At 43.6% G+C, this 27154-nt stretch overlaps 1 protein-coding gene across 2 annotated transcripts in view; it reads left to right on the forward strand.

Moving 5' to 3' along the window:
* Clic5 (chloride intracellular channel 5) overlaps nt 1-21648 on the forward strand; it is a 153838-nt gene extending 132190 nt beyond the window's left edge. For both annotated transcript variants that reach the window (XM_046426153.2, XM_046426154.2), the window contains exons 5-6: nt 11431-11615; nt 16871-21648. In XM_046426153.2, coding sequence (XP_046282109.1) covers nt 11431-11615; nt 16871-17038 — 353 coding nt within the window. In that variant the 3' untranslated portion in view covers nt 17039-21648. The remainder of the gene's footprint in view (nt 1-11430; nt 11616-16870) is intronic.
* The last annotated feature ends 5506 nt before the right edge of the window (nt 21649-27154 follow it).

The following is a 27154-nucleotide window of genomic DNA, read 5'->3' on the forward strand; positions in this document are numbered from 1 at the left end:
AAAGGCTGGTTGGTAAAACTTATTCATGTAGGCTCCTCTGGTGCCATCCCCAGGCTCTGTCGGCTGAATGTCCTCAGTGGTTAACCTTCATTCTCTACCTTCTGCCTCTGTGAATCTACATCCTGCTTTTAGACAAATGGAGGAAGGCAGAGAGCTTTCCTGCATCTGCATCTTTTTAACTGTCTTCAACACAATCATCCTTTATATTTTGGGGCAGCATATTCTGTCTCCCAAGGGGTGTGGTTAAAAAGCAGAGAGCTTGAAAGCACCCAGGTGATCCGGATGCTGCTGGCTCGGGATGATTCTCTGAGGAACAGGTGTGGGCCGCTGTCTCCACGGGTATGTCTCTCTCATCATCATTATCCCCAGGGCCCAGATCAGCACCTGACCCAGCCCAGCACAGGTGTTCAATTAATATGTGTTAGATGAATGGGTGAATCATATCCCAGGCACCTCAAGATGCTCCCACCCTACCTGTTCCTTCACCTGAGAGATGATGGATGGGTCCACCCTGACCATCAAGGTCAGGAGAGTGCTGAGGGCATTTCTTCCAAGTACTTCCTGCTCCCTGTGGAAGCCCACCTGTTAAGACTGACCCCAGCTACGGTTCACCCAAGCCCATGGATTATCTTTCTCAGAAGCATCCCAGGCCTCCCATGAAGCTCATGACATTCTGTTACTAAAACTGTCTTTCCTCTGAGCACACATAATGATTTTATAAACTCAACCTTGAAGTTGAGCTTCAAGGTTAAAATAAAAATGTAATTGAGAACCATCTGAGATGGTCAGTGGGCTATCTGTGGTGTTTGCTTAAGTGTATTTTTCTTTTCACCTTTGTTTTTATAGCTACAATCAAGGAAAATTATATCTGGTGTTAAGCTGAAACTTCACCAAGAGTCAAAAGGGAAAACACAGAAGGCTAACATCTAGTGCTCTTTCAGCTACAAGCCAGAGGGCAAATTATTTTTCTAGGAGCCCTGGTGGAAGAAGTATTTAATGATCTGGATCATAGTAAATATGTTTTTCTGTGCTTTTGTCCAGAACCTCTTCCATTCTTGAATATTCCTGGGAGGAAAGGGTTCCACTATGTGATTTCTCAGGCCTGCAGCACCCACTCTGATAGTCACATGACCATTGACTGATGTTTGCTCTGACAATTACCCTCATTTTGCTTCCACTGGAGGTAACCAAGATACGTTTTACCCAAGATGCATTTTACTCAACACTTTGCCCAGGACTGGCCCTGCATCGGTTCTGTGTCATTTGACAGAGAAATGCAGGTTGTAGCAACCTATGCTTCTCTTTTGGCTCTGATGATAAGAAGCCTGGGACCCCCAGGAGGGCATCCCAGACCACACACACAAATAGAATACCTTCCTCCATTCCCAAGAAGCCATGTGCTATACTTATACAAAGACAGAGAACTATTGTGGATCCTCTAAGAGCCATCCATAATAAGTTACATGAACATATAGAGTCACATGGTTTGGGGGTCTTGCATCTTTCTTGAAACACCACTGAATAGCTCATTCTTTCAACAAATACTCATTCTGTAGCAGACCCTGTGCAAAATGCTAAAATAAAAGTTAAATAATGATATATCAGAATACGTATACATATTGATAGTTGTGTTTGGCTACATATAATAGAAACCTGATTACAGTGACTAAAGCAAATCTTTATTTAATTTTACATAGCAAAAGCCTATAAAGCATTTTACTATGTGCCATGCCCTGTTCTAAGTACTCTTGATAAATGTTTACTTCTTAATAAGAATTTGCTTTTCTCACATAACAAGAAGTCCAGAGAGGATAGAGTTCCAAGTAAATGTAGTTGCTTAAAGAGTTTATGGATCTAAGTTCTTAGATCACTAAAGATTCTCCATCTTCAGTGTGTGACTTGTACCCTCATGTGATAAGATGGTTGCTTTGCTTCCAGACATTACATCTGGGTTTCAGGAAGTGCCAGCTATCCTCTATTCTCCCAAACCACATTGATACATTTCTGCTTGCATCTTATTAGCCAGAACTTGGTCATTTCACCTCCTGAAAATCTGGAAGTCTGGGAAGATGAGTACTTTACAGCGGGCACATTGCTACCCTGAAAGAAGAAAAAAAATCTGGGTTCTGGTTCTTATTAGTAACAAAGAAGGGGAGAGTGGATTCTTGCATGTAATTTACTTTCAAGTTAAGGTATTTTCCCCCTATGGTGAAAATATCTGATCTAGCCATGCCAAAAAAGAAACACTATTTCAAATTCTCCTTTGGGGTTGACAAAATCTGACCCCTCCTAGATTTTAGGAAACAGAAGTACAAAATTGCACATTTAATTTGCCATCCTCTTACTTCAAATTTTAGAAGATGTAAGCCTCCTGCAGTAAAACCTGTGCGACTAAAACTCTCAGTAGATGACTTCTGCCCCCAGATTGTAGTTTGTGGGGGTAGGTGAGGGCACCAGGAACTGCTCTGAGCTAGGGGATCATAGCATTTCTGGGGAATTCTGCATCAGTCACCCACAACCACCAAGGTTGTCCCATTCACGAGTGTTAGGAGGAAGGTTTACAGTGGCAAGATGCAGTCCTGACTGCACAGCCAGAAGGAAAGGACCAGGTCAGTGCTTAGGAAATGCAAAGCCTGCTTTTTTTTGGGGGGCGGGGGTGCACTTGGATTCTCATACAATTCACACCTTACACATAATGACAGCTTACTGTGTGCCAGGCACCTTTCTGTGTCCTCTGCAGGGACTCAAGTATTACTCCCAGCAACCCAATAAGATGTGCTGTGTTGTGATCTCCATTTTGCAGATGAGGAAACCGAGGCACAGAGGCCAAGCAGCCTATGCTAGCTAGCATGTGGCAGAGCCAGGATTGCAGCCCAGGCAGCTGGCCCTGTGGTCTTGGCCCTTGGACTTGCGTGTGTTACACATTTAATATTATCCGTTATTTAAAATGCATGTGGTACTGAGTTTTTAAACATGGGTAGGTTATTTTGGAAACTGTGATCAAATCAGTTCATAAACCAATGGATATTCGCTGAATGACTACCATGTGTTTCCTAAATATACTCAGCAAACCCCAGCTCCACCACTGAATCCTGACCTCACACTCCATGAGGAGCAAGGGCCACCAAACCTGGCCCATGGGGGACAGTAAGTAGAGGACTGTTCCAACAAATAAAAGAACTGGCAACTAGAAGAGAATGTTTGGAATAGCCACAGAATTACCAAAGCCAGTAATCATTTAGAGTCGAGGTGGCAGGATGGCTGTCTTTACATTTGCATATGGCTCTTATATATGAAAGATATGGCGATTTGAGGGTGAAACAAGATGAATGTGATCAAATCGCTTCAGCCTGAGTTTTCCAAGGGAGGAAGACTTGGGAAAGCATCAGATCTGCAGTGCTGGGTTGGATGATGGATAAAGTTAAAATCTCCCCTGATCAGACCATTCCAAATGTTTGAGCATCCTCAGGAAACTTAATCTATGGCCTGATGCTCAGAAATAACCATAAAAAGCACATAGATATCAATCTGATTCCGTCGGCTACATAAACTACAGCTAGTATTAATAGCTTCAGTCAGCACTGATGTCGTCCTTTCTATTAGCGCAATGGGTTTTACAACCATTTATGAGTTTCTGGAAAACCTAATGGGAAACACATATGGGTTCTGGTGAACGATGCAGAACAGTGTTCTTTGCTTAAGGACAGGCCAGAAGGGGTCGCCACCGCCCCACCGCTAGAGTCCAGGCCTTGCTTCCTAATCAGGAACACATTCTGTCCTGCTGGCTCCAAGTCTGGCCTGCTTGCTCCTGTGTTTCTGCTGTTCCCTCTGAGCTGGCTCCTTTCAGAGTCACTCTCTCTCTCTCTCTCTCTCTCTCTCTCTCTCTCTCTCTCTCTCTCTCTCTCTCCTATTGATAAACATGTGGGGAGTTTGCATGGTACAGATTGTATACACCAAAGAAAACCTAAATTTGAAGACCTAAGTGATAATTTACTGTGGCTTTTAGGAGATTTAGAAAATTATCTGGACCTGGAACTTGTCTATATTATCCATACCTCCCTTCATACTTGGAAATATATATGAAAGGCTTGCTGGAGTTGCCTGAATTCTTTATCCCACTGATGTTTTAAACACAGCCATGTAATAGCCCAAGTCTCTCTTGCCTTCAAAATAAAATAAAACGCATCTGTTGTTATCATCGTTGGGTAAAATCCTTCCAAACAGGCCATATACAAGGGGATTGTGGAGCTAAGTGGAAAGATGGTTCTTCACGAGGATCCCCTTCAGAGCCTGAGGAAGGAGCTACGTGTGGAACATGCCTCCTCCTTCAGGAAAAGCTGCTGGATTCCTTTGAGATATATCAGAGTGTTCTAGTCACTGGGTGATTCTCTCTACGCAAAAGGGGCTGCAGGACATCCCACAGCGTCCTGTGGCCCAGTCCGCCCCAGACACAAGATTCAAATCCTGTCTTTGGAGTAAGAATCATTTACTGGCCTCTTCTGGAAAGAACTACAGGAGCTTGGCATTTAATTCATCCTCCCCACAAGTCCAGAATCCTTTCTATAATGGTTAACACCTGTGGTACCATGTGCCATGGACCTTTCCAGACCCTGCCTGTGCTGCCAGGGGGTATGCTAGGGCATCTGTTGGGGTTGGAGTTGGAGTTTTCTGTTGTCTGTTGCTTTCTCACAAATTGTTGTTTGTCTTTTTAGTCTTTCTGTTTTCACCAGGGCCTGGAAACAGAGGTCTGGGAATTGCTTTCCACTTGTGAGCCCCTGGGTCTTTGTACCCAGGACAGATTTGACATCTCCTTGCTGACTGTCAGGCCACGTCCAGTGTTCCTGGCCTGTGGCCAGAGGTGGATGTGAATTCTCCAGATGATCTGATCAGGAAAAGTTGCCATACCCCTGGGGAGGACGATGCCCCACCCAAAGCATGGCTTCCAGGCAACTGTAGACCCCTAATGCTTTGGGAAATCCAAGAGTAAGCACCACCCTCTGAGTTCTCCAGGATCCTTCTCAGACCTGAAAAGTTCTAGGGTGTCAGGCTTCACTTCCAACACCAAACATCTGCCTTGAGCTGATCTTGTCTTCACCAGTGCCTTCTTCTTCCCCATCCTCTCATAAACTGAAATTCTACAGCAATAATAATAATAAACGATAATAGCTGCTTTTTATTATGTCCCCCTCTGCACCAGATGTGGCAATTCATGGACAGCCACAAGTAGACATAGGTCTTAGCTCAAGTCTCTCGAAAGCATCACTCTACCGCTATCTATCACACTGGTCCCCACAGGCGAGCCTTGTGCACAGCTCTGACACCCTGACTTAAGCTCCCTCTGTCCCTCCTCTGGTGACACCACTGAAATGTAAATCTGGCTAGAGGGCCCAGGCACAGCGGAGGGGACCCCACCCAGAAAGCCCTCTCCCCATCATCTAGAACCCTGTGCCAGTTCTGAGCCAGTGTGCCCTAAGGACCTGGTGCAGACAAATTTTAAGAGACAAAGGGATAGTGAGGATCAGCCACCTGTGGGCTGGGTCTTCTAGAAAGCCACTGTGGATGTGAGAACCCCAGTTTTGTCTTGCTTTGGAATTTTGCCTTTATATGGTCCTTCCCATTCACATATGCTGGCTGTGACTGGTTCCCCAAATCCCCCCCCCCCAAATGAATGTAGTACTTTATGTTTTGTTTCTTATGCTGGGGGGCAGGGGGTAGGGAGTCACACTGCCCATCCCAAAGCCTGACAGCCTAAAAATCCCCTTAGGACATCTTTGTCTTTTGAACAGTCTCCATGTGTCACAATATGACAGTACAGACACTTTGCACATGTGGCCCTCCCCTTGCTCCCGCCCTCCTATCTTTCTGAGTCCCTGTGCTGCCCCAGCCTCCCTCGTTCCTGGATCTTTGGCCCTGGATAACTTGGCCTCTCAGTTTCTTCTCCTCCCTCACAGCTGGGTGGAAAAAAAGTGTCATTACTCCAAAAGGTAAAGGAGAGGTGACATTAAATTTTGATTCCTGGATTTTTGTTGTTGTTATCATCATGATATCACTGAGTTTTCAACTTGCAAATATCAACAAGGCTACCTACCATCTTTGTATTTTTCTCTCCAAAAAATGTTAACAGCCGGAGAAATCACTGTTTGGTCTCCCTCACTCCACAGCTGCACTTCTTCTTATGCCCTTTGGTTATGTCCATATGAGCTCAAAAGAGATGAAAAGTCAAAATTTTCATTCCATTCTCAAGGTATTTCTCAGTATCTAGGTGTTTCTTGCTTCATAGCAAAATCCGAGTGGATTTCTCACCGTCCATTACACTGTCCCATAGACCATGTGACAGCATGGGCCCCAAGCACAGGCAGCATTGGTATTTGTTGCTGAGAAATGGTGCAAAGGAAACTGGTAGGCTCTGTTCTTGGAGATAGCTCCTTTTAGACCCAATCATGGTCGCTGAAAGTATCAAGAAATCTGGATAAAATCAACATTAATAGCAGAATGCAAGTATGTTATCAAATTAGCTGAAACGAAGGGCATGAGGGAGTAATATCCTTTTGCCAGGGAAATAATGGTGGATAAGGCAAGTCTATTGCACATGTCAGGCCATGTGGGTCCCCAGGAGCAATGGGGCAGCCCTTGGCACCCAGAAGTGGCTTGGCAGAGTGGAAGAAACTTCAGTTTGGGAATCCAATAGCCTCTTTTAAAATTCTGGTTTTCTCCTATTGTAGGAGGACGAGGGCTAGTATTTTGACAATATGTTTGTTTTTTTTTTTTTTAACCTTTCTAAATATATGATTCTAATCCATCCTAGGCATCCGTCAGCTCTGGAGACATTAGGATTTCTGTCAAAGGAATTCTAAGAGAGAAAAAGCAATTCAATATTCAGTTTTTGATATTCAAAATAGCATTTTCAACAAGACAGAAACCTTGTAACCTAAGTGATCATCTTAGAATTTTTCTACTTTTTTCTCTCTCAATTTTCACTCATCAGGGACCCTGCCTGGAGGACTCAGCTAACAGCGTCCAGATAGTCCTTCTGCTGATGGGCCAAGGCCAGGAATCTTGCTGCTCTGTAGCTGATGGACTATTTGACAGGGAAAATCCACCTCTTCTGTTCAGGGGACTTGGAGATAAAGGAGAAGAGAGAAGAGGAATGAGGGATTCGTGCTGTTTCTAGGAGTCTTATGCAGTGCTTAGCTTGGGGATCTCCAGAATTTGGAGGGAGGCAGGTCTACCTGCAAACTACCCCTAGGGCCCACATCCCCAGGTTACTTTGGAAGGAAGCATAACTGAGAGGCAGGACCTATATTGGCTTTCCAAAGCCTCCTGCCCTGTAGATTCCAGAACTCCCAGCCGCCAGAGGCATGAGGTCACAGCAGCCGCCTCCCCTGCCCCCTCCCCACTGACGCAGGGAGAAGAGCAAGGGAGAGGGAGGTTCTCTGAGAAACTGAGCTCTTCTATGCAAAAGAGACTGAGAATTCTCTAAAGGGACTATTTGGATTATTACATCAGACTAGGTTATAATCCAGAATGGACTAAATTATAGCTGCTGTTTTTCCACCACCCAGGAGCTTGTAAGGAAGGCCATGGCAATTAGAAAGCAAGGCAGTTGCTCTAGTGCATTCTAGGGGTAGTTTGGGGGGGCAGTTTAAGGACCCCACTGTGTGTGCTTGCACAAGTGGGTGTGCCTATGTAAGTCTAAGACTTGGCTTCTTTATGTTAGATGAGGATAAATAATAATCTCCTCCATGGTCTCCTTGTGTATTTAAGCAATAAGCAGCATACACATCCCTGGGTCAATTCAGAACTTGGCAGACTATATATATTTCCTTGCTGGTGCTGGAGAATGGGACTGAGAAGCAATGAGAAAGAACAGTGCAGTGCAGAGGTTGCTCAGCCCAGGGCCAATGCCCACTAGCTCCTTCATACCATCTCCTTCTCCACAGAAGAGCTGAATAGACACCCATCCAGGCTGCAGAAGATGGCCAGAGGTGGGCCTTTGAGTCTGATTTCTTTGCAAGTGCACATGACAGAGAAGAGCTGTGCATGGGACACCATGCAGCTACATAGCCCACAGGCCTGCTCCCATCTTTTCAAAGACCACCGTAGACAGCTACCCTCTCTCCACATGCATTACGAGAGCCCCTGGGGTTTGCTGGCCCCATGCAGCACCCAGAAAACCAGCGCAAGCTATGCTTTGCAAGAACTGATTGGAGGCTGAGTTAGAGTGTTGGCTCCCCAGTCACCATTCAGCCTCTGTGCCCTGGTAAGACTATATTATTTTCTTAGCTCAAGTTGCTGTTTCCAAGACATTATTTCTCTACGACGAGAAAACAATATTAGGTCTTATGTAATATCAACCTCAATGAATCTGGAAGCGATCATGGAATGGGTGGATTTTTTTCTCTCCTCAAAAAAAAAAAAGGAGAAAAATAAATTTGAGATTGTTTGCATATGGCTGAAAATATTTATGAACTATTCCCCTTGTTTCCTCATCACATATTTTACCCAGTGCATTTGTGTGTGGTACAGAATAAATCTTTATGAGGAGCAGAGGCAGAGAAGGGAAGAAAACAGTAAAAGGACAGGGTATCCATCAAGTGCCTGGGTGTTTGTTAGTGATCCTCAGTCTCTGGGTACCTCAGCTCCAGACTCACTTGCTGAGGTCACCCCATCCAGCTACTCTGAGGAAATCCTTTGGAGCAGGGGTTTGAAATATAAACACAGAAGGAATGAACATCTCAGGTCACCCTGCTTTATTTCACAGGCCCCCTCCCTCTTTCCAGAACATGAATGGTTTCACGAACTAGGTGCCATTAGCCAAAAGAGATCATTTGATTCTGTGATCCCAGATTGTGCCACCATCAGAGCTTGGAGTTGGCAGGTAGGAGAAAAAAGAGTTGACAGAGAATGGATGGGTGCTGCCATTTGTTATTTGGTAACTTGGGAGTGCTTTAGCACACAGGTGTGTTGCCTCAGTCTCCCTCTAACTGTGCCTGTCATAAGGCTCGTCACCAAGGAGGATCCCCAGAAAGCATGAGGGACAGAGCTATGGCTGTGCATTAAATAAGTAAGGAAAACAAAGCTCCAGGCTATTGATTTTCCCCTCTAGGGACTGACCTCTGAATTGAGGCTTCTTAGACTATCTCATTGTCTACTGCACATTGAAATTTTTAGGAATATACTTACTAAGAGTATGGGGTGATTGACAGGAAACAGAATGATCACTATATTTGGTGATGCGAAGCAATAACTCCCGTTGACTCATTTCCTTAGTATGCACTGGGCACTGTATCAGGCACTGTCCCTGCATTTGCTGAGTTAATCCTTACAGTGGCCACACAGGAAGGTTAGGTATCTTTAGTTTCATTATTGCCATGAGAAAACTGAAGCTCAGGAAAGTGGAGGAATTTCCCAAGTTCATACCTAGTTGCAGGACCAGGCACCTAGGCAGGATTTGTAGAATCTAAGGTCAAAACAATATGTACAGATAAGAAAAATTTATAAATCAGACCCAAGACCTTGCAAGACACCTATGCAATCATAAGGGATCTTGATACTTAAGCATCTGCAACTACTGCTTATTGAATTTTGTTCAGAACTGGCCTTTCAAGGATCTTCAATCAGTGCTCTAGTCTTCTTTACCAATTTTTATGATTGTTCCCAGGCCAGTGACTTGGGTAAAGACTTGAGCTGTAGCCTGCTCAGGTCTCCAAGGGGCACCTGGAATTACAACTTACAATGTCATATTTCCCTTCCTGTATCTCATCACCTCTTGGATGATGTCAGTGGGTCAAATTTTGACAGGCACCCTGTTTAGTTTTTCTTTTTGTCCATTATAACCAAGATTTCGCAATAGTCTGTATAACTGAAAGGGGTAGAGGGATTTGAGGAAGCAAACAAATCAAGTACAAATCACAAGTGCTTCGGGGAGAAAAGCATAATGAGATGGTCTAGGACCCACCCTCCCTCCGCCGTTGCCCTTGAACAGTCTGGTAATCCCATCACAGTCTAGACAGTTGCTAAGGGGAATACAAGCATTTTTCCCAGCCCTGCTCATTCTGTTCTCCCAAACTGGAAACACAAAGCAGACGATGAAGCCCAAGTTCAAATGCCATACCAGGGAGGAGGAAGTATTGAGAAACTAACATCCAACCTCCAGCCGGTCTGCACACATTCCAGTAAGCACTCAATTGATTTTTCGTGGGCTAGTGTCATTCCATTGTCTCAAACAAAAAGCCTTCTGTGAAAAGACAAAAGCAGGCTGTGGAGGAGTGGCTACAGAAGGCACATCTGGGAAAATCAGAACAAGAGGACCGTCCCCTCAGCTTCTCCTCCTGCAGACAACATCCCCCTCATATCTGCTGGAAGGAGCATCAGGCCTGACTCCCATTATCTCTGTGGCAGGCTCTAAACCAAAGTCTGGAAAAACAGCCCTTGGGAATGGGGCTGAAGACACAGGTGCAGTGGCTAATGACCCGACCAGCCATTCCCTCCAAGGCCACCCTCTGTGCTCAGGTGGAATGTGTTTGTCAGTGCTCAAAGATTGGACTGTGAGATTCTGGGTGGAAGGACTTTGGTTGAAAAGTGACTTCCCACTGTTGTTCTTTTGCTCAGCTTATATGTCTTAAATGAGTGACCTGGTACATAATCATTGAAACAAGTCAGTGAAATCCTTCTGCCACATCATCTTCCTTCTGATGTTTGTTCTTTGAGAGGTATCTCTGACAGGTGTTCAGGCAACTGGTGGACATTTCTAGTGGACACTGCTGCCTGGTAAGCTGGCCCTGCCATACAGGACAGCTCTGTATTGTAGACAACCTGCCCTAGATTACACCAGGGTGTGTCCTTGGTCCCCATTGCTCTCTGAGAGCAGTGCCACTCAGGGCTGCTCTCATTCCTATGCATGACACCCAGAGGTCTCAAAGATTAACCCAGAGTTAATGCTTCCACAAAATCTGGTTGCATCTCTATCCACAGAATTCTAAAGTTTTTTTGTTTACTTACTTAATAGCCCTTTCGTACTACAAAATTAATGTGTGGATTTATTGTAGAATATTGACAATATATAGGCAAGCAAAAGAAGAAAATAAAAGTTGACTAGGATTATTGAACTTCCAGGGATAAGCCCTGTAAAAACTTTGGCATTTATCCTAACTGCTTTGTTTCTCCTTTTATATATGTTTTCAAAAAAAAAAAGGCAGTGGGCGGGGTTTTCTAATGTTCATCATTTGGTTAGGGTTTGCTTTTGGGGGCCATTTAATACACTTGTCCTGCATCACGTTTATGGCGACCAGGTATTCTGCAGAGTGTGGTGAGCTGGCAGAATGAGGAGGGAGACCAGTTGGGATGAGCTACTCTATTCTGAAGATCCTTTGACTGTATCTAGTGACAAGAGAGTTGACTAAAGATCCTTCTTTTGCTCTTCTTTGCCAGCCCTTGAGAGAGGCCTGACCAAGGCACTGAAGAAACTGGATGACTACCTGAATACCCCGCTGCCAGAGGAGATCGACACCAACACCTGTGGGGACAATGACAAGGGGTCTCGGCGCAAGTTCCTGGATGGGGATGAGCTGACCCTGGCCGACTGCAATCTGTTGCCCAAGCTCCATGTGGTCAAGGTAAGGGAGGTCTATGCATGGGTGCTGGTGAAATCAACTGCATCTTAGACCCAGGTCACCTGTGTGGATGTCAAGATCCTGGGCTCTGAAGACAGGTGAATAGGGACCCAATGTCAGCCTCTGCTGCCTGTATAGCCTTTCTGAGCTTCCATTTTCATTTATAAAATAGGTATATACTGCTTACCCTAGGGTTCTTGGGAGAGTAATTATGGTGTGAAAGTGTCTAACATATTGTAAGGACTCAATATATAACAAATGCAATATCTTTATTGTAGATAATCATATCACTCCAAAGCCCTCTTCCTGGAGTTATTGCTGACCACACCCCAGCATCTCCCTTATGAGTCCTTGTGTGTCTTCATACATTTCTTTGTGTACAGATCTTGTAGCAGATCCCTGGGGTAGAAAAGCATCCTTGTCTATTAGCTGAAGAGATGGAGACAGCAGGGGCACTTCCTGGCTCTCATTGCCCTTACCGTATGCAGCCTGTGTGGTGTAATCCTTTCCTAGACAACAAATCTTGGAACCTGAGATTCAGAGGCCACCTAAAATAATCTCCAAACCCAAACTGGTCTGCTTTCTGCTGAACTTGTGACAGGCTTCTGGGAAGCTGTGATGGCATATTTCTGGGTGGTAAGGAACCCTCTGCCTGGTGAGCCGTGTTTACCATTTTGAACAGCTCGGATTATTACAATACCCCTCCTTATATGGAGCCCAGGCATATCCCCTGTATCTAATTTGTTCTCTGGAACAACACAAAACCAATCTGCTGTACATCCCACTTAAACAAAAGGAAATATATCCCCTAAAGTTCTCTAAACTAACACTTCTTCCCACATCCTTTTCTAACCCTCATTGCTTGCAAAAAAAAAAAAATGGTGTCTTACCATCTTGCTGTTTCCTATTTTTACACATGTCTATATCTTATTATCTCAGCCAGACAATGAGGGCCTTCTTCAAGCATGTTGATAGAAAGTAATAAATACTCATTATTTGATTGATCATTTGATCGCCACATGAGTAACCTTATGGTAGCCAGCTTCTTTCTACCCTTCACTAAGAAGATTCAGATTCCATCATTCCTCCGCAGGGTACATTATGCCTATTGCTTTTCAGCTGAAGACCTGAGCTAGTAATACAGGCTTTCCTCCAATCAGGCACCCCAAGCTTGCATTGCTATCACCTAGCTGTGCATGCACCAGTGTTCCCACGGGATCTTGGTCAGAGCTGGAAACCAGAAGGGAATCACGTGCCTATGGGTTGGGAAAATCCAATTTATTAATAGGAAAACGCTGGGCTCATGGCCAAGCCAATAGTCACTTGGAGGTTGTGTCAGTTAGCTTTGCATCACCATGACCAAAAAACCTAACAAGAACAACTTAAGAGAAGGGAAAGTTTATTTTGGCTCATAGTTTCAGAGGTTTAGTCCATTTCTCTGGGCCCATCATGAGCCCGAGCATCAGGGCAGAAGCACATGACAGAGGAGCACTGTTTCATTCATGGCAGTCAGGAAGCAGAGAGGGGAAAGGGAAGGGGCCACAGACAAGATGAACCCTTCAAGGGCACACCCTCAGTGACCCACGTCCTCCATGGGGGACTGCCTATAGTTAGCATCCAGTTAGTCCTTTCAAACCAGGATGGACTGATTAGGTCACAGCTCTCATAATCCAATCATTGCACCTCTGAACATTCCTGCATTAACACAGGACCTTCTAGAGGATGCCTCATGTCCAGACCATAACAATGGTTTGCAAAGCTGTGTCACTTTGAAGTCATCACCTCCTGAATGCTCCACCCACCAAAGAATACTTATTCACCTTTTCCTGAGGAATAAGGAGCACTGTTAGGGACATTATGATCCCTGTTCAGTCACACTGTGGCAGAGCCACATAATGGAAAGATCAGGAAATCCAAGTTCTAGTCATATCTCCACCAACTGCAGCACGGGCTAGAGCAAACCATTCCATCTTTTTGGAATTCATCTTTCTTATGCCTAAAAGAAGGGGCATGGACTAGATTCCTTCCTGTTTCCTTTTTTGCTTCTCTCCTCTCTTATTCCAACATGTATCCATCCTTCAATGATGAATCATTTGTTGAATAAGGCAAACAAACAGCTCTCCCTGGCCACGTGCACCACCCCCTGATGTCTCCAACTCCTTGTAGCCCTCAGTTGACTCAGCCCTCAGTTGACACAGTTGATTCAGTGAATCGCCTGTCCTTGAGGGAAGTTCACTGGGTTGTACTCAGAGGAGCCGGAGATCAGACGGAGGACGGCCTGCGAGGGAACAAAGGCTGGGCCTCCTCTCCTGTCTCCTTGGATTTCTGCTGATCCAGCTTATCAGATCCAGGGCCTGGCAAACCTCTGCAGAGCAGAAGGAGCCAGGAGGGAGCCAAGTCAGGCCTCCAGTTTGGCCTCAGATGCCAGAACTCACTCTGGGCTGTGGGAGCTAACCATTTTCATATGAAAGAGCAAATTTGAAACATGAGCACGAGGCTTGCTGAGAACGTCAGAGCTGCGCGTGCATCCTCGCCCGCTGGCTCTGCGGAGCTCACTCTCAGCTTCTTGTCCATCCATGGACGCTGAGGTGTCCTGGTCCAGGCACTCACCAACAGCCAGGTTTGGAGAAAGAGATGGATAATGTGGCAATTTTGAGGGGTCCTAAATGATTCTTAGGGAGATGAGTGGACCCAGAGACAGAAATTAGTTTGTGAAATAATTCTCTTTGGAATTTGAAGGAGCCCACCTTCCAAATGTGGTTACAGTCATGTTTTTCTTTTCTGAGATAGATTTTAGATTTCAGGGGCAGGGGGCAGGGGCAATTGCCTTCCTTTGGGGGGACTCTCATCTTCATGCAGATAAGGGAGTTCCAGAAAGAGCTTCTTTCTGTAATTGAGGGGGAGAAGCAAGACAAAGTAGAGGACTTTGAACCTGAGGCAGCTCCTTAGGGCTCTCAGCAAGTCAAGGCCCCAGGGAAATTGTTCTCTGAGTAGCAATATTAGATTCATAATTAAGAACCCTGAGTTGGCCCATGTCTTAACATAGGTCTAAGCATTAAAGTGGCAAGAACTACAGACAAGAGAGAGGCCCTGTGATAAATAGTCATGATTACTCAATAGATACCGGTGTCATGCATGTCCTGTGCAACATAGTCTAAGTCACTTCATTTCTCTTGGTTTCGCTTTGCTCTTGTAAAGAAGCTTCAGTCTTTAAAATGACATGATTTTGGAGACTGGGGATGTGGCTCAGTGGTAGAGCCCCTGCCGAGCCTGTGACACCCTGGGTTCAATCCCCTGTACTTCAAAACAAACAAACTAGCAATATTAAGAGATTTGTAAAGAAACTAAATTAAAAGATACACTTTGTCTGATGTTCGCAAACCTGAAGTTAGTAAAGATTAAATACGACTCTTTATTGAATCCCTCCTCACCTAACCTTTCTGTGCCTTACTCTTCTTCTCTGTAAAACTGGAATATAATAAGCTCTTTCTTATGAAGTAATTTAGGGATAAATAAAGTAACAGTTCTTGAAGTGCTTAAAGCAGCACCAGAAGCAGAGCACAGGGTGAATGGGTGCTTGCTGCTGTTCATACCGGGGTTCGCATCATGATTGAGATTTTGGAGGGGTCCACAAATAAAGCAGCTGTGATTCCTGTCCTTGTACTCCTCACAAGCTGGGGAAGAGAAAAAAGGACACTAAGACAGTAGTTGGATTCAGGATAGAAGAGAGCTTAGGATTGCAATGGAATTTCCAAACTGGAGCATGTAAGGGGAACGAATGCATCCGCGTGGGAACATGGCACTCTGGCCACAGGCCCTTGTCATCCTCCCCTCGGCACAGCTTCCCAGTGGGGTCTGCACTGGGAAGATGAAAAATGAAAACACAGCATGGCTGCCCTGGAGGTTCTCTGAGCAGGAGGATCCCAGGGCCAGTGGCTTGGTGCCCTCACCAAAGAGAATCAGAAATCAGAGCCTCGAGAGTGATGCTACTCTCTGTAACCGCTACCTAACTCTCAGGGGCTAGAGGCAGAACCAGCTCATGTGTAGGCCCCCGTGCACAGTGAAGACCAGAGCCCTTTGTTGAAAAATGACCATGAACGTTCACATTTTGATGGCAGAGGATTAAATCAAGGGCAAGGCCCTTCTGAGTGTAAAGACCAGTGATGCACAAGTTACTTATCCAAAGCTGCCCTGGCTAGAGGAATATTCAAGAGACCACCCTGCTACCACTCACAGAGGAAATGCATGCAAATGGATGGAAGGTAGGCCTCAATGAATTGTAGGCGATAATGTTTATTGAGTACTTACTATGTCCCAGGCACTCCTCTAAGCATTCTATGTGTATTAAGTAACTTACTATTATAACACATGTCCTATTATTACCTCCATTTTAGAGATTAAAAACAACAACAACTACATAGTGCTCAGAGAGGCTAAGTAACATGTCCAAGGTCACACGGCTGATAAGTGGAGTCAGGATTATAAATCCACTCCACTGAAATCCAGAGCCCAAGCTTTGAAACACTATGCTACTGTTTAGTGTCAACACAAACATCACTTCCCCAGAACTCTTTTAGTTCATGTCCCCTGAGTGTGGCAAACCAGGTAGAGAACAGACATCACTATTTTCTCACTCCCACATCATAACCTGAACCTACATATATATTACAACATCTAACTTACTTTTTCTGTTTTTTTTTTTTCATCTTCGATGAATAATAATAGTTATGTACAAAAAGTGGACCAGGGAAAGATAAAATGAAAAAAATGTCTCTAATTCTATCAATCAGACATAACCACTGTTGATATATTGGTATATACAAGTTTCTCCAAATGCTACACATTAAATGTAACAGTCTACTTGAAATGTTTTGCACATCACTGGATTCCTCTCAGCAGCAGCATTTTTAAAGACTCTCTGGTATCCCATAGTATTTATATACAGAAAGTATTTACCCAATTTATGGATTGTTGGACATTGGAGTTTATGTACTATTTTTTGCTATTCAGAATAGTCTTATGATCATAATTATGTGACTAAATCTCTATGTATATCCACAATTATTTCCTAAGGGAAAAAAAATTCTTAGAAGTGGAACCACTAGGTCAGAGGGAAAATGACACTTAAGAAACAGAAAATAAATACAGAGGCAACGCTGCCCGCTTGCATTGCAAACGTTCTACTTCTGGTGCAAAGCGGTGCACCAAGGTGGTTTGTTCCCTGCACTCACATCGCCTCCCTCCTGTCATCTCTTTAGATTGTGGCCAAGAAATACCGCAACTACGAGTTCCCAGCGGAGATGACAGGCCTGTGGCGGTACCTTAAGAATGCCTATGCCCGGGACGAGTTCACCAACACCTGTGCAGCGGACAGCGAGATCGAGCTGGCTTATGCCGATGTCGCCAAGCGCCTCAGCCGGTCCTGAGCCCTGCCCATGCCCATCCTGATGCACCCGGCTCTACTTCTCCCCAAGAACTCCACTTTACAGACTCCTCTAATGCAATGCCTCCGCAAACTTTTTTTTTTTTTTTTTTTTAATCAGGCCACATCTTGCTGGCATCACCAGAACTCCAGCCTGTGATCATCTTTTAAGGTCAGCGCCATCCCCTGCCTATCACGCAGGAATCTGGCAAGCACAGAGGATAGAAACTGACCACCTCTCTGCCGGCCGACCTGATCTGGGATGGGTGTATCTGGTCAGTTTGGACTGACCTGCCGAACGGTGACTAGTTCCATCTGCCAATATCAAAATATCACTCAGATGCTTTAGAAACACACCCCACCTCTTCGTCCCTCTTCTTTGTCAGTAACTGTGAGGCCAAGGACAAATGCCCTTTGAGTTCCTATTAGAGAGAGATCCATGCCTTGGTAGAGGAAATGCAGGGAATGGGGGAGAAGGGAGTTGGCGGTGGATTGGGACATCTGGCAAACACACCACCAGTGGCTCACTGCTTCTGACACTGCTGTCCTTGGGCACTGAAGGCCAGATTGCAAAGTCACTTCAGACACATTCTCAATTCACTGCAGTGCTGTTGTGCGCCTGGCTGGTGCTGACCATGGGTTTTCCGTGTTGTCCGGCAATTTTCCAGGAAGAAAATTGGCATGCAATTCCAAACCAGGGTGCCTGGGATGGGGAGGCGAGACAGAGTAGTGTTGATGCCAAAAAGCCCACAGGGTCTAACCAGCCATGGGGTGTGCTAGCTTAGGAGTGGGTGTTTCATGGGCAATTTCATGCCTGGGTTTGTCTGTGCTTATCAGTGAGTGGCTTGTGGTTTGTGACAAAGCAGATGGGAGGGGGGAGGGGAGAGGGGTGAAGGCAAAGGAGTTTGGTATGAGGCTTGATGTTCCCTGGTAAACTTGGTCTTTTCTCCCTTGATCTAAATCTTGGACTGGGATATCATGTAACTCCCAACCTTATGGGAAGAAACCAGGAATTGGCCAAAAATATCTTTCCAGGTTTTTCCAAGTTGCACCTGGATGCAGGTGGGCTGAATGGGTGCCCTCAGGTGGCTGCTCGGGGCCAATTCGACTGAGGCCTCTGCTGGATGAGAACGACAACTTCAGGAAGTGGCATGATGGTGGACCACCTTAGGGAGAACATCCACACTGGGAAGACCATGTGGTTTAAACTTGAAGAAAAAAAAATGCACCCATCTGGGTTAACCTTGCTACCATCCACCAGACTCAGCTGCCAGATGAAATAAAGGCAACCATGTTCCAGCTACTTTTTCCTTCCTTACTCATTGTTTCCTCAAGTTTCGCCTCCTTAAGAGCTTACCCTGCCTGAGCATGGAGACCTGTGCGGAGAAAACGAAGAAAAATGAACCAATCATCAACTCCCTGGCCCACTGAATGCCCCAGGAGGAAATCCATCAGCCTCTGGCCCTCACCTTCCACAGTCCTTCCTTCCTCTCGCTTTTTGGTGGAGGGCGAGGCTCCCAAGTGCCGGAAAGCCCCTGGACTTGGCTCATTTCTCAGCAAGGGCAGGATAGCACGGTCCTTTCCATGGAAACATCAACAAATCCTAACCCAAGCAATCACTGGACCCGCCTGCCTCCAGGGAGCTCCAAAGAAAAAATAGGGCCCATTGATGAAACCAGGGGAGGAAGCAAGAGAGCTCTCCCCATTAGCCAACTGAGGAAGACCAGGTTTCTCAGGAGGACAATTTACAAGCCTGAGAGAGCTTTGAAAAGGCAGAATGAGTTGATTCATTTCCACCCTAAAGGAACCTTTCCACAGTCTCTCTGGAAACTGCCCCTGGAGATGTTTAAAATGGAGAACTGGTGAGGAAACACCCCCTTTTACTGTCAGGAGAGGCCCCAAACTGGACTTCTAAGGGCTGAGAGCTTGAATGATCCAGGTCTTATAGTTAGTGTGAAATCGAGCTGTTTCTTGGGAAGTTTTTCCTGATCTTACAGCATGGCCAGAAGAAAGGGGGTGGTTCACTCTCCTGTGCCCTCCTCTGCAAAGTCACCTAGAGGGACCCCAGGGGGAGCAGCTGCCCAGCCCAGGGGAGTCCACAGAATGCTAAGGAGGCTGATGTGATATCAGAATCCAGCAATTGTCAAGTTTTTAAAAACAAACAGGCCAAACCAAGTCAATATTGTTCTTTCTAGATGTTCCTCCTATGTTTGAGTTGGTTTTACATAAATGGCAATATTTAGGCCCTGTGGGGGTATTTTGTGACAAATTATAACCATTTTAAAGAGGGGTAGGAGTTAGAGAAGGAAAGTTCTTTTGGGTACTTAATTCAAAAACACCTGTTTTATTTCAGCAGTAGATCATCATATAATGCAACTGGCTATTGGCTTAGAGTTACATATGTAAAAATAACAATAATATTAATAGTACTACTTTCTAATTACTTTTTTTTTCCCCAAAAAGATATTTTTTCTCCAGTTTCTCCAGACTCTCTGGGCTTTGCCTTAACCTTGTCACATGCACAGTGCACCCTCTCTTAGCTATGGTGTGGTGAGGCCAGGAACCACCTTGGGGAGAACTGAAAACTTACATCTGGACTCAGTACTCCAGAGCTTTTGGGAAGGAGGTAGTCCTTGTGATTGGTCCTGAATGAATATCAGTCCTTCAGAATGCATTTCACTCATTCTGACACAGAAATAGGATTTACTTGTGTCGAGATCCTATTTCATTTTGTATTTATTTGTCTCTTTTGACTTTGACATCACAATTTTTTTGTGGAATAGGTTCATGGGAGGCAGAAGCAGAAAACTAGAGCCACACTCCAGTCACCCAATGACTCAATTATAGAGTTGAAATGACCAACCTCTTCAGGACTTCCTCTTAGATTGGTTAGCCCAGAAAGAAGGGATTGGATAAGATTTTAATAACTATCTAAGATGAGCTGTGTAAGTAAAATCTTAATTGAGCCAGAGCACAGTTCCTTCATCTCCTGACTAAGGAAGACAAGTCTCTGACAAATTCAGAGTCACAGACATGGATATGACTCTCCTTTTAGACAAGAGGTCTGGAAGCCACCTGGTACCACAGAAATGAGTTGAAATGTGGAAAACGCAGTCAACCAGCTTTTGTGACCACAGGACCCCAAAGTAGTTTCATCTTCCCAGGAAATGGCACTGTCTCTCCTCCCGCTGACAGGGCCCTGGTAGGATCTTGATCTTCACATCAAAGAAAAGCCCTCCAGCCAGGTGGGTGGTACATGCCTTAGCTCTACCTGCCCAGGAGGCTGAGGCAGGAGGATTATGACTTCAAGGCCAGCCTGGGCAACATAGTGAGATCCTGTCTCAAAATTTTTTTGCAAAGACATACCGGAAGTGGTTTCCTGGGCTGTATTTCCTGGCACTTGTCAAATGAAGCAACAGAAGCTCTTCACAGCCCTGTGCCTGGTGGTGGCCGCTCTGTGGATGACAGTACCCAAGGGTCTTAGAATGGAGAATATCTGGAACAGAGAGAGCTTTACCAGCTCAGAGGCCCAGGAATCAGCAAGGCCTAGATAAATAGAATGAATAAGGAGACAGGCAGGAAGGGCAGGTGTGTCTAGTAAGAATCTACCCTCACTGTGAGGATCTGCTCTAAAATTAAATGGACCTAGAAGCAACAGGTGTCCAGTAGGTGCCTCTGTGGTTCACCTGCATCCCCCCTGGCCAGGAGCCAGTTTAGCTGCACAGGGGATCAAGATACTGGTGTCGCCTTCCTTGGAAAGAAGAGATGCTCATGGCTAAAACTAAGTTCAGTGATTCTCAAGGTATCACTTTCCTGTTTGGTTTTTCTACCACATTAAGAAGAATCTGAAGAAAGCATTAGGAAAAATGGGTCCATGTGATGCATCTGATTCTGACGTCAGGAGAACGTAAGTGATCTCGTCCTTGGCCTTGGGGCCCTCTGCACACGGCCCGGGGCCTTGTGTCCACCACTTTCTACCGCTCAAATCAGACGGCTTGTATCCTCCTCCTGCTACACATTCTTCTCCCCTGGTCAATCCTTGCTCAGCTTAGTTTCAGGGCAATTTTCTCTCCTAATTAGGTATGATCCAAACTGTGCATAATGATATTTAATGTGATTTAAGGAAATAGATTCAAATCCCCCATCCCACTACCAAAAGTAAATAAAATGTTGCCTAATATAAGGTTTGGACTAATCTGTATTTCTATAAAAGTAATCTAGGGTTTTTTGTTTTGTTTCATTTTGTTGGCAAAACATAGTTTTAAGGATCCAATCATCTAAAGTATTTTACATATAGTTAGAGATTTCACAATATTAACTATGCATATATTTAAAATATAAAATATCCAGCTGATGTTTGAATTTGTCATATTTTCTGGCCACCCAATAGTTCTGTTTTATAAGCTGGGGAGTTGACTCGTTTAGCAAAAGATGCTTAGCTTTTATAAAAGGACAAGCATTTCATTTTATAAAGACACTCCAAGTGATAGTTACTTGATTTTCTCAAGACCTTTAACTGTGGTGATAAAATAACAGGCCTTGCTTTCAAGCCTTAACAAATGTAAAATGCCTTTTAATAAAGACATAGCTGAGTGTTTTCCTCATGACTCTGAACCAGTTATAAATTTGTTTCCAGTCTTGATTGGTATTGACTGATTTAAATAAAGTTGGTTTATTTTCAAATATTATAAAAGTGATCATCAGACTTCTGATTTGAGGTGGGGATTTTCTATGTTGTTTTAAATGACAAGTATGAAATCTCTCTTTTCTTCAAATAAAGGTGGCTTTATTTTTCCCAGTACAAAAAAAAAAGATGTTCATCATAAAAAATCAAAAAATCAAAAACAAATAAAAATATATGGAGAAGAAAAGGAAAAGCAAAGAACTTAGGAGCCAGTCATCCAAACACCATTTTTTAAGCAAGGCTAAAAATTTAGCACCTGGATTAGGTAAGACATGGTGGCAATATTCCTTCCTGCTTCTCATTTCCTATCTGTACCGTCACACGTGAGGTAGGCCAACAGTGACAATCCAGGTCTGATTAAAGAAGACCTTAAAATCTCAGTCTGCTTGTGCCAAGGCTGTTTCTGGGACTGAGCCCCAGCAGCCTCCCTGGCCTGGGATTCCAGCATTAGCACCACATTTCTGACTCTGGGTTAAACTCACGAAGTTCTACCCAAAGCCAGCATAAGGTCCAGATGGGCCCTTGATGAGCATTCAGACTGCTGAAAAGGGCCAAGGTCTTGGCATCCTCCATGCCATCACAACAGCTTCTCAGAAGCTTGGAAGGGATGAAACAGTTGACTCTGGAGTGAATCTGGACAAGAGGGGCAGCCTGGTCAGCTCAGGTACAGCAGATGTGGCTGATGGTTCTCTCCCTACCCTGGCTACCAGCATCATCCTTGGACAGAGCTCTGGTTAGATCCAGAGACACCTCTCACTCTTCCTACTCCTCCCACCAACCCTCCTGCCACTCAGGCAAGTGTGATTTCATTTCCAGTGCTGGGGTAAATCACAAATGACCCAAACCCTCCTTCAGATTGTGGTTGGTTTCATAGTGGGCTCCTGACCAAGTTCTGCTCAGTATTCTAAGAGGAGATTTGCTCAGATGCTTCTGGGAAATTTCCCCCGTTGTTAAGAAAGTGAGTTTTTAAGTCACTAATTTTGGTGGTGATTCTGGAGGTAGGTATGAGGCCTAGATTGCTGCCACTCTCTGGGGATCAAGATGGACTGGCCTTGGAGACCAGGCAATACCATATGCTGCAAAATGCAGCAGAAACAGGCAGGAAGAGAGCCTGGATCCTTGAGTAGACCACTGAATTGCTGAATCAACAAACCCTGAAACTGGTCTAACTCTGGATTTCCTGTCCTGTAATTCATCCCAGATTGTTTGAGGGTGGGTTTTTTCTTTTTCTTTTTTCTTTTTTTCCACTAGTGGCCAAAGGCATCCTAAGTGGTGTAATGGCCAGGCTTCTTGTTCCTAGCAATTGGATCATCCCATGCTTCATGTTTGAATGCAGGGATTGCTCTACAAGTTGACCCAGGCCTGGGAGCACAGGAAACCTCATCTTTCTTGGTCTTGGTGTCCTTAACTGCTATGAGAATACCAAAGGACCAAGGATGATGGTGACTCTGTCTAGCCTTGAGGAGACCTGAATTCTGTTCCAAGAAGCTTCCAAATTGACCTTGGAAATGAAAACATCTCATTAGACTAAAAGGTGGTGTGAACTGCATCTCTTTTATGTCTAGTAGCTAGGACTCGAGAGTCCCTAATTTTACCTTGTGGAAATGAAATAGAGTATCAGCTCATGATTGAAAATAAGGAGATCGGAACTCTAATCCTAGGTCCATCCATCACTACATTACTGTGTGAATTTAGGCAAGGCCCCTTTTGGGAGTTAGAAAGTCCCCTTGTCTAGAGATTATATAATCTCTGATGAAGGGTACTTATTGGAAATAAAGGGTTATTTCAAGTGGAATGGCATTCCAGCTGATTAGAACATGCAATCTATTGGAAGCCTCCTCTGTGGTCTTCTTTAATGAAAAGAAGCTGATCACCAGAAAACACATGGATATCATGTATTTGTCTATGTGGGATTTTTTCCCTTTGAAGTAAATTTCAGGGTATAACTTGGAGTCAGTTCCCATGATATTTGTCTCCTATCATCTAATGTATGCAGTGAAATCCAAGTCTATATATAACAAACCTAACCCTGAAGTCCTGCAATGGTGCTCATCCAGATGCAGTTATTTATACAGAAAGTAAAGAAGACTCAAACTTTGAAAAAAAAATTGTCAGTAAGGAAGGTGAATAAAGGGGTTGGGGTTGGGGCTCAGTGGTAGAGCACTTGCCTGGTATGTGTGAGTCACTGGGTTCTATTCTCAATACCATATGTAAATAAAATAAAGATCCATTATATATATATATATATATATATATATATATATGAATTTAAAACAAGCTTTTAGTTTAACTAGAATATCTCAGTGCCCCAAACTTCCTTTATATTTATATGGGCTTTGGACCACTCATGATGTATAATAGAGATACTGTAATAGAGACCAGTATAGAATCAAGGAGTTTTGCATTTATGAGGCAGTACTTGGTTTCACACCATCTTCTCCCTGGAATCTTTTTTCTGTGTGTTAGTCACTCCTTGGAACCCTTTCCCCAATTAAAAATTAAGCTCTGAGAAGGGATAAAATGTAGGTTATTCAATTGTGTGTGTGTGTGTGTGTGTATGTGTGTGTTGCCATGCCTCACTTTGTCTAGCACTTAGCAATATTAGACTCTCAAAATAGTTACTAGTGGTTGACTGGAGAGGTCAGCATACCAGCCTCCTGGGTTGCTTTGGATCCCACTCTGTATTTCTGAAGTTCCTGATACCCTCTGTACCATAATTTAGAAGATAACTGGGGTAACCAAGAGTAGAGGAGATACAGGTGCTGTGTTAGTCCAATATGCTTCCAATACACTACTGAAGAAGGAATCCTTCTAAAACAATCAGCCCCAGCATTTGTCTGACTGAAAAAAAAAAAAGAAAAGTTGCCTAATTCTCCTTGAATTGCATGATTTGGATTAGGTAATAATTTAGTCGGTTTTTCACATTGACCACAAAATTGTGCCTAGATGAGGTATTACATTTAGAAGTAGATTAGAAGCTTTAAGATAAGAGTAATTCTGTGTATTATAATTCTGAAATTATCTGGCTAAATAAGGATAAGCAAATGTATCATTTTTTTCTGAATATATGTTCATTAGGGAAAATTTAGAAAATACAAGTAAGCAAAAAAGAAAGGTTATACATCCACTAGAATCAAAGTGTGGAATATGATATGTCAAGAAATTTGTAATGTTTTGAACAACCCACAATAAAAAATTAAAAAAAAAAAAAAAAAAAAAAAAAAAGAAAGGTTATAAATCACACCCATAATCCTTCTATGCAGAGATAACCACCTTTAATTCATAAATAATTGTCTTCCCAGATTTTTTCTAGTAAAATATAAATATGAAATTTCTTTTTAACAAAAAGAGGACTGATATTGAAGACCAAACCCACTGTACTTTCCTGTCCCTGTGATAAACAATTCTGGGACAAAGCATATTGCTCTGTTTCTGTGCCATATAATATTGAGACCAAAGAAAAATAACTTTTCACTTGCTCCAAGAAATATTTGCTTACTTATCAAGATCAGCAGCTTGCTCACAAATGTGACCATGCCCACCAATCCAAAGCTGTTATGTCACAAACTCTGCCCAGCCCCAACCAGTTCCCTGCCTTTCAAGACCTGCCTTGTAATCACTAGATTGTGGCTTGAACTCTGTAAATATCCTCCCTTGAATTCCTCCTTCTGACATACTACTAATACTCTGTCAAGAAGGTGTTCTTATTTGAAATAAATCTAGTGAATGCTACTTTTCTAGCAGTCTTTTTAGGAATCGTTAGCCATTGTCCTCTACATACTATTTCAAAATGGGATTTTTTTTTCTGTCCTGTGTCATGAACTTCTATGCCACTTTTCATCTATAACATCATTCTTAAGTCTTATAATTCATTAAACCAGTTACCTTTTATTGGACTTTTAGGGTCTTTGCAATTTTATATTCTTATAATTGATACTATAATGAAGTATCAATAATTTAGAGTTTTCATTATCTCCACTTTCCCCCTTGGAATAGATTTCTGGAGGTGAAATTACTAAGTCAAAAGGTATGCAGATTTCAAGACTCCTGATAAATATTGCTAAATTTGCCTCCATATCATTCCAACCCACTTTCTTGCCGGCAGAATATGAGTGCTTATGTTTTCATATCATTGCCAGTATTGGATTTTAGCTCTTTAAATTCTTTTCAATTTGACTTGTGAAGAGAGACATGGTTGTCTTATTTACCAACTTGCTGAAGACTTTTTCAAAATATACAATTCCACTTTCTTTGCTGTCTTTTGGTTCTCTCTCTCTCTCTCTCTCTCTCTCTCTCTCTCTCCCTCCCTCCCTCCCTCCCTCCCTCCCTCCCTCTTACATATGCCAGTTTCCTTCCTTGCAGGTTAGGGCTACTGTAAGTTCACGAGGCTATTGAATGGAATGCATTGGATATGAACCCTCTGCATGGCAGTTCTTGTTTCCCCTTGGACTCCCTGATTATTTTGAAACAGAAGCCAAAACTCAGAATTCCTTCTTTAACTAAAACATGAGAAAAGTAAGAAGAAAAAAAAAATTCGTTACTGTAGGCCACATAAAGATTGCCATCCTAGACCAAACCAATGTATATATCCCCTCCCAGTAGTTTCAAGAGCATTAGGAACATATGTGGGTAAGGGGTGTGTGTGGTAGGGTAGGGGGTCTTCTCTGACTTATAGCTTTAGAAACATAAGTATTAGACTTGTAGAAAGATGTTTGCTATAAGAAAAGTTCTACCAGAAATTCTCACAATTCATTGAGCTCTTGGCATTCAGAGTAAGATCAGGCCTGTTCTTAGGGAAGAGCACAGAGAAAGACGGAGAGTAGACAGGCCCTGCACTGGGATTTGTGGAAGTGTGATATGGGAAAGTGAAGCAAGAGAACCTGTAAAAATCCAAGTCTCTATTTATAGGGTATTGGTTTCCAAAGTACTTTGGCCTCCAAAATAAGACCCAAGAGACAGGCAAATTTTCAGTCTTAAATCCTGGGTTAATTAATGGTAGAAGGAAACTTAACTATAAATTCAGCTGGAACTGGAGGACGTTGGAAGACGATGGTCTTCAAATTTTATTTTGCCCCCACATGGTCATGAATCACATAATCCCATGAAGACCATTTCTTATCATACAGTCACTGATTCTATAAAAAATAAAAAAAATAAAAGGCACTATTTGGCCCTTAATTTATCAATACGCCATATAACCTGAAATCAAAAACTAGGTGATGAATGTGAAACAGTCTAACTGAACCACTATATAATAAAGACCACAATAGGGCCAAGTTCAACATCCAAAAGAGACACGAAGCCCAAAAGCTATCATGTGGTTATTTAATTCTAGAAAAGGGAACAATATGAGAGTGTTGAGGAGGATAATGAAAGGAGTAGTTAAAATGTAAACTGCCCGCTGGAGACTATTTTAAAATGCTTTTTTGGAGTACC

The sequence above is a fragment of the Marmota monax genome, unplaced genomic scaffold (genome assembly GCF_021218885.2).
Source record: "Marmota monax isolate L192 unplaced genomic scaffold, Marmota_monax_Labrador192_F-V1.1 WCK01_AAM20220418_F8-fsc00187, whole genome shotgun sequence".
NCBI classification, from domain to species: Eukaryota; Metazoa; Chordata; class Mammalia; order Rodentia; family Sciuridae; genus Marmota; species Marmota monax.